The sequence below is a fragment of the Daucus carota genome, chromosome 1 (assembly GCF_001625215.2).
Source record: "Daucus carota subsp. sativus chromosome 1, DH1 v3.0, whole genome shotgun sequence".
Taxonomy (NCBI): Eukaryota; Viridiplantae; Streptophyta; class Magnoliopsida; order Apiales; family Apiaceae; genus Daucus; species Daucus carota.
In genome coordinates, this window is record NC_030381.2 from 26,834,247 (window position 1) to 26,853,730 (window position 19,484).

At 33.7% G+C, this 19,484-nt stretch overlaps 2 protein-coding genes across 2 annotated transcripts; one reads left to right on the forward strand and one right to left on the reverse strand.

Moving 5' to 3' along the window:
• The first annotated feature begins 7,700 nt into the window (after window positions 1-7,700).
• Window positions 7,701-9,100, forward strand: LOC108214674 (peroxidase N1-like). The gene is made up of 3 exons (XM_017386812.2): window positions 7,701-8,130; window positions 8,233-8,395; window positions 8,520-9,100. The coding sequence occupies exons 1-3, from the start codon at window positions 7,741-7,743 to the stop codon at window positions 8,936-8,938; spliced, it is 972 nt and encodes a 323-aa protein (XP_017242301.1). The 5' UTR covers window positions 7,701-7,740; the 3' UTR covers window positions 8,939-9,100.
• A 7,488-nt stretch (window positions 9,101-16,588) lies between these two features.
• Window positions 16,589-18,056, reverse strand: LOC108205431 (uncharacterized). The gene has a single exon (XM_017375386.2). The coding sequence runs from the start codon at window positions 17,950-17,952 to the stop codon at window positions 16,738-16,740; it is 1,215 nt and encodes a 404-aa protein (XP_017230875.1). The 5' UTR covers window positions 17,953-18,056; the 3' UTR covers window positions 16,589-16,737.
• Between the last annotated feature and the right edge of the window lie 1,428 nt (window positions 18,057-19,484).

Below are 19,484 nucleotides of genomic sequence, written 5' to 3' on the forward strand. Positions count from 1 at the left end.
AGCTAGTAAATCAAAATATTTTTATCATTTTTCTTCCACGGGTTGCCAGCAATCAATTAACAAGAAAAGATATTAGGAATAAATGTTTCTTTTTGAGAAGAAGGATCAAATATTAGCAGGAACGAAAAAGATCAATTGATATAGTGGGTGTTTGGGTTGGACTTATAAGTCCAGCTTCTGGATTATAAGTTATGAGCACTTATTCGTACCGTTTGTGTAATAAGTCAAGAAGCACTTATAAAAAGCTAGGAATGCTAGCTTTTGTTTCAGAACTTCTACTTATTTCCCAAACACTTTAATCACTTATAAGTCTTATCTTGCTTCTAACTTCTACTCCACTTATTTATTTTAAGCAAGAATCACTTATTTTAAACCCAACCAAACGGCCCCATAGTTATTTTAATTTAACCATTTTTCTTCCTGCAGTAGTGCAGTGGTTAGTAGCAATCAATTAAGAGAAAATCGGTGATGTAATCGTATGAAAATACAAAGTTGGTAGGCTGTCTACCAGCCAAAGTGTGAGAAGCATCACTAGTCAAAACATTTTCCCTAGAAGCGAAGAAACGCGCTTGGCGACATGCATAACTAACTAATTAAAGTTTGCTCTAGTCTATGCTCCATTAAGAAACTTCCTAAAATCAAACTTCTTCTTTGAGAGAGAGGGTATCAAACTTTTTACTTTAAACATCCCACTATACACATAATTTCCGGGCTGCCTGATTCATTCCTATGACTTATTGTACAACCTAGCAGAAAAGAGTGATGTTTCGTTGATTTTAGATTTATACATGCAAGGATCATCAAGATGCTACTGAAATTATTTTAACATAATTTCTGTCAACCGATAAAAAAATTTCACTTGCCATTTCTACCTATTATATATATATATATATATATATATGTACAATCTTATTTAATAATTATAAAAGAGGGAGTAAGAAGTTTTCCTAGCGGACAAGTACACTGGTATAATTTGTTGGGTTTATCTGGTGTGTCTCGATGATGACATGTTAAGTATTAAAATTTAAAGTCTATGAATTTGGTTGATGGTTGGTGTGTTTGTTTTGAATGCAAGGACTCTACCATTATTAAAAAATGTTAGTCAATCAAAACAATATAAACTTATCAATTTTTGTGAGTAATATTCCATCATGGATCTGCGAGTTTTTGCAACTGATAAAACCGACCACCTCCCTGGCCGGTCGATTTTATACAATCTGTCAAAACCTATCAAGTCAAAAGGGACTACCGTCTTTTGTCGGTTTTAGACCTAAAACCGATCATTTTAGGCCGTAATCGACGGGTTTCGACGTTCAGTTTTTTTTAATGACAGTCAGTATTGAAAGTTATTACTTATGTAGTGCTTGATGCTTACTAGCATGGTTGTATAAATTGAAATCGGAATTATTTGGTTGATTTACAGATTTAGGATTTATAAAAAAGATTTGATAAAACAGATATTTTTAATAAAATTATAGTGTAATCAAGAAATCGGTATATTTGTTAAAGATTAATGAGGATTAATGTTTAATATGTTAAGGAATTTTAGAACACTGCTTATAATATGTGAGAAGTTTTTTTCTTTTGACAGAATTAATATGTGAGAAGTTATATGCTACAAGTAAAAGTAATTTTTATTTTCATGTGTTTGGATAATTTTTGATATTTATAAATTATCGGATATAAAAATTATTAATATAATAATAAAATATTATAAATTATCTTTTAAAATGGTTTTACATTATGCAAAATCAAATTTCAAAAATAAAACAAATTACTAAAGAAAGTTAGGATTTTCTTTTCACTTTTAAATTTGAAATTGATTCATAGATTATTTGTACAAGCTGTACAAATAAGCTATTTTGACTTAAATGAATTTTTAAACTCAGTCAAACACAAACAATCACCATTTGTGCTTAAAACAAGAACTAAGTAAGAATTTATTTAATTATTACTAAAGAGTAAATTATACCGTCCAATTTACTGTCCAGTTCTGACATGGTGTGACACCAGTTGCCACGTGGTGACAGGTGGCATCAAGTGAGACCATTTTTCTGGGAATACAACATGACCACCCACACAGTTGGTTTTAAGTGTTAAACACGACCAATTGACGTAACCGACCAGGGTTTAATCGACCACCTTTATCGGTCGGTTTTACCATTATAACCGACCGATTATAAATGACGTAACCGATCAGGGTTTAACCGACCACCTTTATCGGTCGGTTTTAGCGTTATAACCGACCGATTACCAATTCTGATGGTCGGTTTTGACCTGTTTTCCTGTAGTGCAGGCTAGTATGGCTTGTTTAAGTACTCTTGCAGACATGAAAATGAAGAGTACGTCTCCTGTAAGTAGCGCGCGTAAAGAACGAGTCTATCGTGCATTTTCTATGAGATCCCTGCTGTCTGGAAGTAGTAGGCAGTGTACATAAAAGTCTACAAACGTTGCTTAGTTTAGGGTAAGTCTTCTGCTCAAGTCTTTATCACCGCCATGCATGCATTTCTATACAATATCGCCGTCCACTATAATTTTCATTATTTTCAACTGAGTTAATTTGTCAGAGCATTGGTTAATTACTGCCTAATCTTCCTTGCTTGTTTCTGGTCAAAATGAAGCATTTTTATATCTGTCGAGCTTTCTCCACATGCAAACGTGAAGTCGCCCGGAGTTGTTTAAAATTGTCAACTGCACTATTAATACTTATATCATAAACGGTTCATATATGATTGTTGTAAATAATTATCTTTATATACTTTAAACTGAAAGATTAAAATTTAGAATAAATATTTTGGAACATGAATAGAATTGCATACATGAAAAGCTGCTATTATCGATTGGGAAACATAATTAATTTTGACCATTTTCACCGGTTTATGCCTTTATGGTTGTCGAAAATAAACATTTATAATGTTGTGCTTGTTATTTATTCGTAGAATTACTATAACAATTGATTGCTTGAACAATTATTACAATTAATGTGGACTCTGGGTAGTAGAGAGTTGTCGAATTCCATCATACAGAAGATTCCGGCAAAATGATTAGTTGGGTGGACAATGGGGATTCCATTTATACTTGACTCTGTCAAAGTGTCAATCCACATTACATTTTCCACGAATACTGCAACTTCTTCCTTCAAGCCTAAGATATTTCAAAACAATGTCAAACGTATTATATGCCAGACACATGATTTGTTAGGTTTGTATGTGTCGTTGTCAATATTATTTTCTTCAAAATATCACTTAAAAAACGAAAGCAGAGTCATTTCATTTTGTTCCACTTCAGCCGCTTAAACAACATTTTCATTGCCAGGCACTTTGGTTTCATTTGGCATACAGAAAACGTAGATTTAAAAACGATAGTTAATTTATGTTTCTGTACTCTCTTGCTTTAGTGAAGTTGGTGTGATCGTCTTAAGCAGATTGATAACGCTGGTCAATTTGACACTAAATTTTTCGAAGTTATATATCTTACTTATTTTTCAACTCGTGCATATAGATATTACAATTTAGAGAAACATAATGTTGAAGAATCTCTATTAATAATATTTTCAAAGAACCTACAATAATCTATCAAAGGAATGAGGAAGATGATGTAGGTACTGATCTTTATTCACAACCAACCTAGTGACAAGAAATTAGATGAAGCTATTACTCTAGCATCTAAGAAAGTTGGAACTCCATTTACTCCAACTTTCGCTCCATTACAGCAAGATGGAACTTCATTTCAGCTAACTATATATAACGACATCTCATGAAGAAATGTCTCAACATAATTTGCCTAAAGGACAGTCAAGAACATCATCCCGATTTGGTCATGGGTGATATTTCTGAAGAATAAAGACAAGAAGAGTAAGGTCAAATTTGTGTGCATTTGCTGCCTTTCTAGCTAGTTTAAGAAGCAAAATATGTCAAAGAAGTTCTTGAAAATAAAAATTGTACTTTGACTAAGCAAGAAGATATAGAATGAATTCAAAAAATGTGATGTTTGTGAATTGGTTAAGTCACCTGAAAATGCATCAATTATTGGCACAAAGTGGATTTTCAAGAACAAGGTTGATGAAGAAGGAAAACAAGGCAATACTTGTGGCTCAAGGATACAATCAGCAAGAAGGAATTGATTTTGATTAGACATATTCTCTGATTGCTCACTTGGAATCTATCAGAATGCTCTTGGCCTATGCATGCTACAAAAAAATCAAGCTGTTTTAGATGGATGTCAAAAGTGCTTTTCTAAACGGCATGCTGGAAGAGGAAGTTTATATAAAATAGTCGTCCGGGTTTAAACACGAACGATATCCAGACGATATTTACAAGTTGAAGAAAACTCTTTATGGACTGAAACAAACTCCTAGATCATGGTACGAAAGTGTCCGTTAAGTTCTTAATTAAGAATAGTTTTGTAAGAGGTAAAACTGATCCAATTTTGTTGACAAAATCTCTTAATGATAAAATCTTAGTAGTTCAAGTTTATGTTGATGATATTATCTTTGGGTGTACTAATGATGACTTTTGTAAGTGGTTTTCTAAATGTATACACAGTGAATTTGACATGAGCTTGATGGGTGAGCTCAATTATTTCTTGGATTTTTAAATCAAGCAAACTCCTGATGATATCTCTGTGCACCAAGTTAAATATGTGAAAGAGTTGCTGAAGAGATTTTGATTTGAAAGTGTCATCAAGCCAAATTAAAACCCACTCTAATTTTTCAAACCAGCAAGTTGTTTTCTGATGAATCAGGTAAAAGTGTTGATAGAACAAAATATCAAGGTATGAGTGGATCTTTGCTATATCTAATAGCCTCTACACCTAAGAAATCCCACTTGAATGCCACTAAAATAATATTTAAATAAGTGGTATTATTAATCTTGGCTTATTCTATCCTATTTCGAATACATTTGATATTATTTAATATAGTGATGCAGACTATGCAGGACCTCAAATGGATAGGAAAAGTACAAGCGGTGTTTGCATTTTCTTGGTTCTAGCTTGGTATGTTGGTAAAGCAAGAAGCAAACATCTATTGCCCTACTTACTACCAAGGGAGAATATCTAGTTGCAGGAAGAAGTTGTTCTCTAGTGTTATGGATGATGCAATTAAACTCTCAAGGATTCGGGAATCAAATGTGGAAAGGTTCCAATTTATTGTGACACTACAAGCACAACAAAAATCTCAGAAAATCTAGTTCTTCACTTTCGCACAAAGCATATCGACGTTCGACATCATTTATTGCCCGCGAATGTGGCAAAAGAAAATATAAATCTTATTTATGTCCCCACAAAATATTAACTTGCCGACATATTCACCGAGCCTCATTTGAAGAAAGATTTCTCATCGTTCGCATGGAGTTTGGAATGAGCAATGTTTAATGTTTAAATTGATTTTACTAAAAATTATATTTATAAAATAAGCTTATTATAAAAATACATCCTATCAATTTCTAGTTTCAACTTTTAAGTCAATTTATGATTTATTTCTAAATTTAACTTGAAATTTGAATTTATTACATAAACATATATTTTCTCGTTTAAGTCAAAAATATCTTAAGGTTCATATATAAAAATCGAGACAAACACACAGAAATATCTGCTCCTAATTATAAGATTAGCTCTGAATTTTTAATCTCATTGTGTTCTGTTTTGATACCTCATTCTCGCATTTAATCTTGAAAAGAGTAAAGCCTGCGACCATTAGATTAAAAGCCCAATGCATGCAATTCATAAAAATATTAGAATATTAGAGTACAAAATAATCTAGTCATCTGAATGTTATTTTTTTTTTTGTTTTACAATATTTTTGAACATCCGATAACTTGCAAATTATGTCATTACTTGGACCATAATCTACCACTCATTAGACCAGACAAAGAAAATAACTTATCAAGCTTTCCGTGCTTGAACGTTTGATAATGTAGTATATAAACTAATAAGGGTGAAGCCTCTTTTTCACCTCTTAAAACTTCCGTCCACAAAGATGGCTTTTTCTAGTTGGTAAACATCTGTTTGAGTAATTTTGTTGTCACTACAATACATTATATGAGAGTAACAATGAGGAAGAGCCGGTGGAGGAAAAGTCTCAACGATATTTTTTTTTAGGTAAATCAAGTCCAAATTGATCACTTTGCAAAGGGAAGTCAAAATTGATTAATCTGCCTGCTGTATCCATTAAAATATAACGAGACAGGAGAGCAGTATTATCTTACCCAGCTAGGGTTACTATTAATTATCAGATCACAATAAAAGAATTAAAATAAAAAAATTATAAGATAGTCAAACTTTTTTTTCCTAAATAATAAGATAATCAACATTTGACTGTATGATACCTTCATCCCTAATAATCGCAAATTTTAATTTTTAAAAGATCAAATTATCAAAATTTAACTAAAATTTATAATATGTATTAGACAATTGAAAAATAGTAATATTTATATTATTCAAAACTATATCTATTCTATTCTATTTTAATAAGTAATTTACAGTTTTTAAAAATCTTAAAAGAATAGATATTCTTATATTTGCAAGATTAGTATTTGATGACAGAAAATTCAAAGAGATCACGGGAAAAGTCTAATGGTGGTTAATCAACGGGATGCTACTTGACAAAAGGTTTTAAGTAAATAACTCCGAGACCATCTTGATCATTGAAAATTTGCAAGCATTATAAGTTTGCATGACTTTTTCAGCCAAGTTGTATAACTATTTCATGTGAATGGGATCAGGTAACCCTAACCTTAAGTGTACAGTGCGATTTTTATAGTAGTGAAAAGCTTGATTCCATGAAGAAGTTTCTAAACAATCTTTTGTTAATTATGCTTCGACTTCCACGCGCATTTCTTTGTTTCTTTCGAAAGCGTTTTGACTATTAATACATAATTACACAGCCAAAGAGTCTTCTTCTCCTTTGTTGATTTTTAGTTACTTAGAATATTGCTCAGCACACTTTAGCTAGGAGCCAGCCTAACAACTTGGTGTTAACATACAATTACTTGTATATTAATTAACCAAAAGCTGATCCCGATTAATTGTTGCCAAGTGAAACCTTAAAACAAAATTAATTTTGTTTTGATTTATGAAGTATATATACATTTTCCTTACCTTCAATTATAATATAACTATGAGGCCGTTTGTCTGAACCTAAAATAAGTGCTTCTTGCTTAAAGTAAAGAAGTGAAATAGAAGTGACAAGCAAGTTAAGAATTATAAGTGGTTAAAGTGTTTGAGAAATAAGTAGAAGTCGTGAAACAAAAGATAGGATTCTTAGCTTTTTATAAGTGCTTCTTGACTTTTTACACAAATGATATAAATAAGTGTTTCTAACTTATAAATCCACTCATCACTTTATCATATTTCTTTCCTTTTTCTATTATTTTATATAATTTTCTATATTTTCATGTTTAATCCATCCATATACACGACCGGGGAGTAATATATGTTTGTATGTACGTCATAGACCTCGATTATATAAGCATGAAACACAAGCTTGACACAGTTATATAATTCCCAACAAATATAATTGTGTGAACATACATTGTCCTTGGGTTGAAATTTCCTGTAAATGACAAACTGATTTAGGGCAGCCGGACAAACAAGTGGATGCCATTTGAATTTTCCGTCGTACTTTATATTATATTCCTTGTGATCTCTACACGTTTATTCGTTCTCTACTCATAACTAATCACTATAAATACACGGTCGGTTTACTCACAATCAACTCACCAAAACACAAAGCAAGCAGAAATGGATTCTTTTCTTAAACAAGTATCTGTTCTAGTGCTTCTTCTACTAGTCACCCCCTCGGCTTTGGCACAAACCAAGGTCGGCTTTTATTCCACTTCGTGTCCTAAAGCTGAGACCATTGTTTCAGACACTGTTAAGAAGCATGTTAAGGCCAACACTGCCGTGGCTCCGGGATTGCTGAGAATGATCTTCCATGATTGCTTCGTTCATGGCTGCGACGCTTCCATTCTTATCGATGGCAGCGATGCTGAGAAAACCGCTACGCCGAATCTTCTGTTGAGAGGATATGATGTGATTGAAGATGCGAAGACACAACTGGAGGCTGCATGCCCTGGTGTGGTGTCTTGTTCCGATATTCTCGCTCTTGCTGGCCGTGATTCTACTGTTGCGGTATGTCACTCACTTGCTGTTGTGCCTAAGTTCACTAAATTGCATTCTCTAATTAGTGTGCGTGAATTTATAATTTTCATTTTGATTTTGTTATATATTCAGGTTGGTGGATTGACATACAAGGTGCCAACAGGACGGAGAGATGGACGAGTGTCGCTAGCCTCCGACACCGCCAATCTGCCGAGTTTCAGGGATTCAGTCGATGTCCAGAAGAAGAAATTTTCAGATGTTGGTCTGAGCGCTCAGGATCTTGTTACTCTTGTTGGTAAGCCTGAGATATATATTATAACAAAGTATGTTTGTAGTTTTTGCATGCATGCAATATTCGAATTCTAATAAATATTAAATCTTGGACTATATTCTAAAATAAACGTGTTTATGTATTGTAGGAGGACACACAATTGGAACAGTGGCTTGCCAGTTCGTAAGTTACAGACTCTACAACTTCACGAGCTCCGGGGGTCCTGATCCCACCATCGATTCCACATTCCTCTCTACACTCCAATCTCTTTGCCCCCAAGGCGGTGATGGAAATAAGCGTATCGCTTTGGACTATGGAAGTGGGGACGATTTCGATAACTCCTTTTTCAAGAATGTGCAAAATAACCGCGGAATTCTGGAATCAGACCAAAGCCTGTGGCAGGACAATACAACACAGACTTATGTGAAGAGGTATATTGGTATAAGAGGCTTGGCTGGATTGACTTTGAACGTTGAGTTTGCTAAATCCATGATTAAAATGACCAACGTTGGAGTGAAAACTGGCACGGATGGTGAAATTCGTAAAGTTTGTTCAAAAATTAATTAAGGAGATCAAAATTTACAGGTTCGGGGTTATTTAAAATTGTCAAACAGGAAGAAAATTGTTTATAACATCAGTCTATTTGATGTTTGTACACTTTGTTTAGTTTTATGATGTAATGATCTTGCAATAAGTATTTGATCGAAAACATGAAGAAATTGAAAAGATGGTGAGAAACCGTACCAAATTTGTAATTTATTATAATCAGTTTTGTATTAAAAAAAACAAACATTATATGGCTACATCTAATTAATGACAAAAGAAATTGTAACCATAAGGAAAATTAAATGTAAATATTATATAACTATAATATATTAGAAAAGGATCTCAATTATTTTCAAGCTAAGTCGGTCAGCACCAAACTTATTAAGGCAAGTATTTCTATTTTTAACTTATATTCACTTCAAGCATTCCTATTCTCATTTTGTATTTACGAGCAAGTATTCTTATTTATCTTTTATTATTATAGAGCAAGTAATTTTATATCCGACTTATAATTAACTACTGCAGTTAAATTCGACCTTCTCATTCTATATTTATTATTGTCATTGTTTGAACTCCTATCATAGAACCTTGATTTCTTGTCATTAGTAAGATAAGAAATTGTTTAAGTAAGATAATTGATTTTTGGAACATCCTATAACTTTTAACTTGAATTAGATAATGAATAGGAGTCATTAATTACTAGTATTTGTTTCTAAACATAAATCAAATGATTTACAATAAGTGAGTTGCTATTTCTCTCGAAATGAGATAGGTTTAATTAAGAATAATTGTTGAAAACTGGAAGTAAAATATCAAATATTGGCGCGGAGTTGCATCAGAGGTCCATCATCCTAGAACGGGCAATTTAGTTGCGTAAGAGGTCTGTAATTCTAAACGGCTCGGGTTGAACGATTGCGTAATAGGTTCATTATAGATGACCCAGCATTCTATAAACACCTAGCTAGTATTTAATTATAGAAAAAAAATTAATTTAGAATAATTGTTCAAGTAATATTCGGGTTATCAGTGAACTGATCATCAGTGATATCATAAAACGTCCACTATATCTGAACAATTCGGAAAGCTGAAACAAGTTATATTTATAAAATAATTTTGAATTCAGATTTAAAGCATGCTTTAATTTGTGTACTTTCGATTCATCTATTTAATTGTTTAAATTATTATGCTTGATGAGCGTTTTTTTACTCACCTTGCTATTTTTCAAACTAACATTTACAGATGTCTCGCCTTCTTAACACTGCACGCAACCACACCCGTTCCTGTGCCATCATTTTCTGGGGTACATTGATGAGTGTTGTACCTTGATAATCTAGTATGTACTGGGAATCTCATGTCGGGACTATTTCGTGTTGTTATGGAATTCGTATAGTTCGTATAACCTATGTCATACTTAAACCTAGATCGATCTTGTAGAGGTCGTAGTTGCACATTATTACTTAAATTGATGTTCAATTTTAGTTTCTTTCTGTTTCTGGTTTTATTAGATATCTTTCTTGAAACCTAAATTTTAGACCTCGAAATTTAAGACTGTCACAAATAATCAAGGCATATATCCTTAAAATTCAGTAGATTTCTAGTTGACTTGCTGGAGTATAGAGCATTTTTTATGTGTAATTACTACTCACTTGGTAGAATAAAATTAGCTTTCCTAAAGCCTTCTAATATATTTGATGTACTCGATATTGTCCAGACATATGAGTTGGTTTTAGTCAACTGTGAGAAGTATTTTTGACTTTGTAAATGGTGTGTGTGGTTGCATAATCAACAATGCATATATATTTCATGTCTATACATATATAAATGAAAAACATCTTTATTAAAAACAAACCAAGTACATAGAACAACAACATGAAAGTACAAGTTCATGAAACGGGTATATGAAGAAGAATATTAAAGCAAGACTATACATATGAAAATTAGTCATTTAGACCATAATAAAGACTAGTATCAGTTGCTAGCTAGTTCTTTTGAGACTTTATTGATTGATTCATTAACTGAATTATATTTAGCAAAGTTTGTTTCTCTTTCATTATTCTTTTTGAATGACTCATAGAGATCAATAAGATGTTTGGGTGTGCAAAGAGTGGATTGCCAATACCCTTCAGATCCGCACTTATGAAAGATGCATCGATTCTCTCCTTCATGAGATGCATTTCTTCAAGAATGACGCGTTATGTACTTCAAGAATGACGTGTTATGTACTTCATGTAATCGGGCAAAGTCTATAAGACGAATTTAATGATTTTAATTTTCAATGGCAGCTCATTATTCTTTTCAGCCACAAAAAAGAGAGATATCAGCCCATCATATTTTTGAAAATTCCGCTATCTATATTGGTATGTCAGAATCAGTGTTGGGATGAATAGTCAAAAGAATTACAAAAGTGAAAACTATGAAACTAGATCTTCTCCGTAGCCGTCACGTGCTCCTTAGAATGTTTCTAGGTTATATTTTTGGTTCCCCATGCTTTTCTTTAAGCCCCCCAGCGAACGAGCCTTCAAACGGATCAAAAACGGGCGAAACGGGCCTAAATTCCCGTCCAGAATGTGGGGCGGCCGCGCCACACTTGGGGCGGGCGCCACAAGTGGGGCGGCCGCGTCACTTATTCAGCCTCGCACAGCCAGCGCTTCCGTGTCCATAACTTTCTCCTCGTGCATCCGATTGCTTCGTCGTTTTTTTTCACTTGAAGTTATGAATCTTCTCTCCGACCTCCTTCTAGGAAACCTACACAACACAACACTAAAACATATCAAAAATATCAAAAACTTGAGACCAGATCATCAATTTAAGTCAAAACGAAGGCTTCCAAGTTGATATGAAATCCACTTATCAAATGTTGGGAGTGAGGACGGAAACAACATCTCCAAGGAGATGGAGACAAATGATACGAAAGAATCAAGTTGAAGGAAAAGACAATGAGTTTGTGACCAAGTGTAGGTGGTATAGTTATAAATTACAGAAGTAGAGTCAAAGATGTTAAACTCAAATCAACTTATAAATTAATTTTTTTTTTTTAGAAATTATAAAATCAAAGCTGTAAATAGCAGAAGTTACAAATTGTATTTTTGAAATAAAATTTAGATAATAGTAATTCTGAGAATAAGTTTTATAATAACAGTATTTTTTATAATATTTTTTAAAAGGTAGTATTTCATGTAATTTTCCTTATCTTTTCAGCAACATAAATTAATTTTGAGCTTATTTTGAAGATGACAAAATTGTATTCAACTACAGATTAAAATCTTGTAATCTAAAATTAATCTAGTATTGGTTTGATGGTAATTGAACAAGTTTCTGGTAATCAAATCTATCTATGAGATTCACAATTTAGATTTTCATGAATGTTATGCCTGAAAAAGATAATTATTTTGCATTTTGTTCTAGAATGGAGATTTCTCTCGACCAATGTGATGTCTTTTAAACCGTTAGCACGAAGATTTAATTCTGCATCAAGTACTCAAGGTAGATAACTCTTTTTAAAAAATCAAAAATAACAACTCTAATTCTGCAAGGTTCATCATTCTGAATATATAAATATATATTTGAAACATGACACGTCAAGATATAGGTTTAATACATAAACAATTAAATATATGCAAATATAATTAAAAAGTTTCAATGACATAACCGTCAAAAAACTTTTTAATAATATTATTTAAAGACATACCAAGTTGATAGTCATAGACATCTTTAATAAATCAAACAATGATAAATTTATAAACAATAATACTACTAATAATATATTTGTGAAATAAGTAAAGTTAGATTGTACTTATATATTAAATAAAGCTCGAAAGTGAGACTGAAAGAGAGACTCATACACATAACTGTGTTATAATTTTATTAGACTAAGAAACTAATTAATATTCCATTCGTCAATTGTTTACCTCTTTTACACTAAAAAACTAATTAATATTACATAAGTCCCCCTCAGTTGTTTATGAAAGATACTTCGCACACATTTTAATACTCTCATAAAATATAATTCAATAAATTATTTTTAAATTTTTTTCTTCTGAATAAAAAATTAATGTTTAAATTTTTATATAAAAAAGAAAAAAATTAGAAATTTTTTAAAAAATAAGTTGTAAAACTATATTTTATATATGTCCTAAAATGCGTGGCAGGTAATGAAAAGAACCCGTAAAAAATGAGATGGACAAAGGGAATAGAAAATATGTAAGATTGGAAATGAAAAAGTATGCTTCAATATATTTCCCATTGTCCTTCTTTATCCTATACAAATTTCAATATTAATATTTACTAACCCACACGATTTTCATTATTTATAATGTAAACTATGTTGACTTTGAACAAAATGAATAAAAATTTAGTAATATTTTTGTATAATCAATATATGACAATGATAACAACATATCACATTTAATATTTCTTAATATGTGTGATTTGTGCAAAATGGACTATTATTTACCATCCCAAACAATTTTCATTATTTAAAATGTAAACTATGTTGACTTTGAACAAAATGAATGAAAACTTAATAATATTTTTGTAAAATAAATATCACATTTAATATTTTTTAATACGTGTGATGTGTGCAAATTGATCTATTAAAATGGAAAGGAGTTAGTATATGTTTTACCAAACAAATGAAAGGCAAAGCTTGCTCTATACAGGCGGAATAAAGTGTGCGTCATAAATCAGTCTTTCAAAATCTTTTAACGTGTTTGCTTAGTTTGGTATGCCATGATATGTGGTGCTGCAGCTATTACATTTGACAAACATTACTTTTATAACATCATTTACTACTTATATTTATCATTCACGTATTTTATTTTACTTTTTTAATTACTATTAAGTCTAATTTGGTATTGTAATTCGCTAATTATTGAAAACTGATAACTAAATCCTCTGATTTGACTCTAACCTACTGAAAACTGATAACCTCTGATTTAACTCTGACCTCTAATTTTTTTTTTTCCGGCCTCTAATTTTCTCCTCAAACTTTCAGACATACGAACTTTGTTGACAACGTGAAGAAAATTAACTTGCGCGCCCCTTATTTGATCCGTCCAATTGCCCGTGCTTCAGACAATGCAATTCACAATAGCTGTTCAGAAATTCATAACTGACAAGTCGAAACCTGGGAACGTACCAATTTATAGAGCACTCATATTCCGCCAAGATATGGAGGTGTCTGCCTGTGTCAGGGGGAGGGGTAGCAACTGCGAGTATTATGGAGATGCAAAACTAGTACACCAATGTTATTTGATCTGCTACGTATATGTATACACACATATAACCTGCCAAAACCCAACTCAAACAAGAAGGGTTCAAAAAGAAGAGAAAACCACAAATATTAAACTGAGGGAGTGGAACTTGGAAGAACATCCACTGATGCAAAAGGAAGGCCAGCAAAGTTGACAGGGTGTGCTTAGTGTTGTTCCAAACAGTAGCCATTACAAGATGAAGGTTCACAATGTTGACAGCAGAGTGTGCATAGTGTGTTCACAAACATCAACCAATGTGTGGTTTAATTCAGTATGGAATATTAGTCCGTTTGGTTCACAATAGACTAATAAGAATATAGGATTAGTTGAAAATGAAAAATTGGAATTCTAAATGCACATTACTCTGTCAATTACATATATATTTGTGCTACAATCTTCCAGTAAAATAAGTTTTTCTAATTTGATGAATGTATTACATATCAATAATATATATATAGAACTATCTATATAAATGTTTCTACTCCTCGTCATTGAACAGAACACTGGAAGTTTTTGCTTTTGCTTTAAAGATGCAATAAGCAAATTGATTTGGTAAATTTAACAGTTATAAGCCTAAAGGTGGTTTACATAAGTTTAACTTCATATATTAAATAGTGCATTGTGTAAAATTAGTTATATTTGCCATAATAGTATATAATATACACTTAACAAATGGATAATAGAACATATATAGTGGTTCAGTTAATTTTAGTGCAGTTTTCCACCTTCCTTGTAACCAAAAGCAAATCATTTGTTTCGGATTCTTTAAATCAGTTTTTCTTGTACGGATTTTCGGTTATTTTGTGTTTCTTTGCAGTTTCGCTTTTCACTCTAGTGGGTATAATTTGTCAGGTGTCTGCTCCAAAACAAATAAAACATATATGGTATCTCACCCAAAAGTAGGGTATGGTAAGGTCTAGGTAATGTAATATTTTATATCCATCAATAAGCACTGCACTGGTCTTTCTTGATGAAAACAGCAAGGGCGTGCTGAGGACACCACTAAAGTGCTGAAGATTTTGTGAATTGGCTATATTGTATTTCTAATAAAAAAGAGATGCAAGTTTTATTACTGAAGAATCAGCCTTCAGTATCCTAATTGCTAATTCTAACTGAGGGCCTCAAGGGATCAAAATAATAGCAGTAAACCTCAGGGTACTTCCATGCTCCTAGAAGTGATCAACTGGAGAATGGCTATCTCGTGACGTGCTCAGCCTTGAGGACGATATATAAATATTGAAAGGTTAGGAAAATGTTTAAGTAAATGGTATTATTGGAATTTTTCAGAATGCTGACAAGGGCTTCAAAAGGCAGATTTCCACCAGTTCCATTGGGGAAAAAAAAAAAAGTCGAAAAATACCAGAGAAAATACTAAAAGAATTCAACAAAAAGTGCCCCAAAATAGTAGATCATACAAGTCATCTGATGGAGATTTGGGCATATAAAAGCTTTAATCAATTAATCATATGGTAAAATGGCTTCTGCCACCAAGTTAAGTCGAGGATTTGACCAAGATCCAACCCAATTTTATCAGGTCACAGATTAACAAAGCCCTAGTTCAGAGTATTTACCTTATATGCATCATTTCTTCATTTGTTCATTGCACCAGTGTTCATTCCTTTTTTTTACTTTATAAGTTCATATGTACTGATGTCTTCGTTAATAGTTTACTTACTCTATTGCTAGTTGGTAAATAATATAAAGATATCTTGTGAAATATAAATTTGTAAGTGATATTTTATAAAGGCCACAGGCTCCCTACAAACACGAATGCCACAGGAGATATCTAGCTATACAAAAAATTGCACCTTTGGCCACAAGAACAAGATGACAGCATGAAAAGGATCTAATAAGTTTAAATTACATAGTAGGAATTAGAATCACATACTAAACTTAAGAACCAAAGATTTTGCAAAACTGAACAATATGGACACCACAAAAAGTCATACTCCAAGTAGTATGCATCCTATAAGAAGGAAGTAATGAACTCTTACTTGAAAGATAGGTAGTCTTACAAACAACAAACTCAACTCAAGATATAGTGAATACCTGATAAATTCAAGTAAAATGCACACTACATAAGAAGACCAAAGGATGGACTTTTATAGGGGCTCTAGCATGCAATAGTCTTAATGATGGTCAATATAACAAACCAGTAAAGGAATATGAGGAGCTAAGTCCTAGCCATCAATAGTTAAGAGGTGCACATCATAGTTTCGTCATCCGTGCAGTCATGGGTTCTTTGACTAGAATTGCCGATAAGCTAGTTTATTGCAGTGGAGAAAACGTAGCCAATCGAGAAAAGGAAAACAATAGTGGATTATCAGTAAGCATTTTATTTCTTAAATGAACCATCATAGGAAAATAGAGTAATAAACATAATACCAACACCAACTAAAATATTCTATGACAAATATACTCAAATAGAAGCATTCACTTACATGTATATTATATATAGAACTTGCAATTACATACAACCTTTAATCCACAACTAAAACATACAGTTAATATCTGAACCAAAATAAGGCAAGACAAATTAAGGAACTCAAAGACATACATACCCTGCTCTCATTTTGAAACCAAAAGAATCTCCGGTTTCTTCGCTTTACTGGGTGTATTAGCATTTGAAGAAGCTGAATTGACAGCTGCTAATTGTTCAGATTCTCTTGCTCTCTTATCAAGTTGAATCAAACTCCGAGTAGCCAACAACGCCTGAGGAACCAATTCATGAGATGCCCTGGCATACAAACATCTGACCGCCACAGAAGCCGCATCTTTTACCTCATTAGTGTTCAAAGGCCCCAACAAACAATGCCCCAAAATCCTCAAAACGGGCTGCAAAAGCTCCCACGGAAGCGGAATCCTCGACCCTTTCACCCCCACATCACAATCCCCATTCTCTGTAATCCTCAAACTCTCAATTCCTTCCCCAACCTCATCAATCTCCTCAACCCTAATCTCATCCCCGAACACATTTCCAACCTGATCATCAAACTCCGACTTACACTCACAATCCTGCCCCGCCCAATCAGCCACAAACCTACAAAAATCCAATTTGGACCACCCAGGCATCTGCGAAATCTGCTTATAATAACAATCCAGCGCAACCCCCACAATGAAAGCCCGTTTAGTCGATTTCACCGCTGTCTGAGGCTCCAACGGAGGACACAACACCCCACTCTTCCCCGACAAATTACGATCATTATTCAAATTCACATTCCCATTCGATTTACCCCCAACATTTCTAGGCGTATGATACAAAGACGGCAAACTCAAATCAGGCAATGTAACAACAACAGCCTTACCATTCCTCGCTTTCGTCTCCGCCGCGTAAATCGACAGCAACACAGCCTCAAACCCCGCCAACGACGACCCCCAATTGCTATGCACCCGAGACAGATAAACCCCCGCCAAAACCGGAACATACGACAGCACAACGAGTCGCAGATCAGGGTCAGCGGAGAGGAAGGTATCGTAGAGCCAGTGACAAAGCGGGTCGGATCCTGACCCGGAAGAAGGGTCCGAAAGGGAGAGAGAGATGGAAGAGTAAGCGGAGTGGGAGGAGAGGAGGGAGCGGGCGGGACGGTCAGTGTCAGCGAGAAAAGAGAGGGAGAGAGAGGGAGAGAGGAGAGATGAGAGGAGAGAGATGCGTGTGCGGGCCTTGGAGATGGATTCCCACCAGGAGTGCATTGGGTCGGAAGAGTCCGGGTTGGGCTTTTGGGCCTGGGCTGTGGAGGAGGTGGAGGACGAGGTAGGGGAGGAGGTCGCTTGTTGGAAGTTCATCGGAGTTGTGTCGGGAAATGTGGGGAGGAAGTGGTGTTTGTAGATCTGGTCTCTGTGTTTTACTGTTTTGACTCGCCAACAACTAAGATAGAAACAATGACAAAATGGTACTGTACCTCTTTTCCGAGTTTTATGCTCAAATTACTCCCTTACCCTCAGCTTTTTCCACTTATTTTTGTGAAATTTGATTTAATAATAAAAGTTAATGTTTCTAAATTTTCATTTCTTCAATTTAAATATGTATATTAAATATTATATTTTAAATAATAAATTTAATATATATTAATCTATTATATATATAATGTTGCAATAAGGAGAATCCGTGATGCTACACACTCGGCCTTTTCAGTTATTTTGTCAGGAATTTCTGCAATCATTTGTGACGCCCCCAAACTCGTATTCCCCGAATCCAGGTCGCCACATAAAAATAGCATAACATAATCATCTTATATTACAACTCACACTTCCCACAAGTCCAGAGATCGATACAACACTTACACACAGTCTTAGATTATGATTACAATAATAGGTCCAAAGGTGTCAACTACTACTATTATTATAAAGTGAAACACCCTTGCTGTGGGGGTCTGTCTTCGTACCCTTCTCCTTGCATTGACTTCACGCCTTGCACTTTCCCTTGCGGTGGTACGCTTCCTGATTATCTTCTTTATTCGAGCCATACTCTGTCTTTACTGTTAAAAGGAATAGATATTGCAAGTATGAACAAATGATTTGCTCGGCAAGTTCTCAATTCAAGTGCAACTTCACAGATACATAAATATCAAGGAGTTTAAATAGATATACTCCCTCGTCCCACCAAGAAGCTTACGTGCACTGTTTGCACGCATTTTGAGGCTCTCATAAAGTTCATAAAGTATAGTTCTATAACGTATTTTTAATTTTTTTTTCTTTTTTTGAATAAAAGTTTAAACTTCAAACTTTTTTTCAGGATTTTTTTAAAAAATATATATATAATATAAGTATACTTTTTGGAAGCCTTAAAACGCGTGTCGAAATGTAACGTAAAGAACCTGGTGGGACGGAGGGAGTAACAATTAAGCAGATTCACAAATTAGAATCGCAGGTAATCACATACTGAACTTCAGGAATCAATGAGCAAAAGAATAATACTGGTCTCCATCCTTGATGGTTCCACCCTGTGGCTCGATACCGCCACTAAGTAGATACCACCTCGTAACGCCTTCGCAGTCTGATCGCGACTTCGAATGGTGTCACAAGTTTTCCCCGTTTATTGCTAGCATAAGGGTTATCGTTTTTAACCCTTTAAGTTGTCCCACATAGAGATAGTAATAACTCTTCTCTTCCACGAATTAGAATCATTCGTGTTGACCAGTTTATAAGATTCTTCCCCAGAGTACAGGAAATGCCCTCTTTTTATCAACAAAGCTCCAAAGTCATTTTCTGGTGGGAACGAATGCACCTTTGCGATATGAAGTCAAAGTCATTTTGGATTACGAAGAATCATGTAATCCAAACCAAACAACGAACGAGAGTGTCGATCATACTCGGTT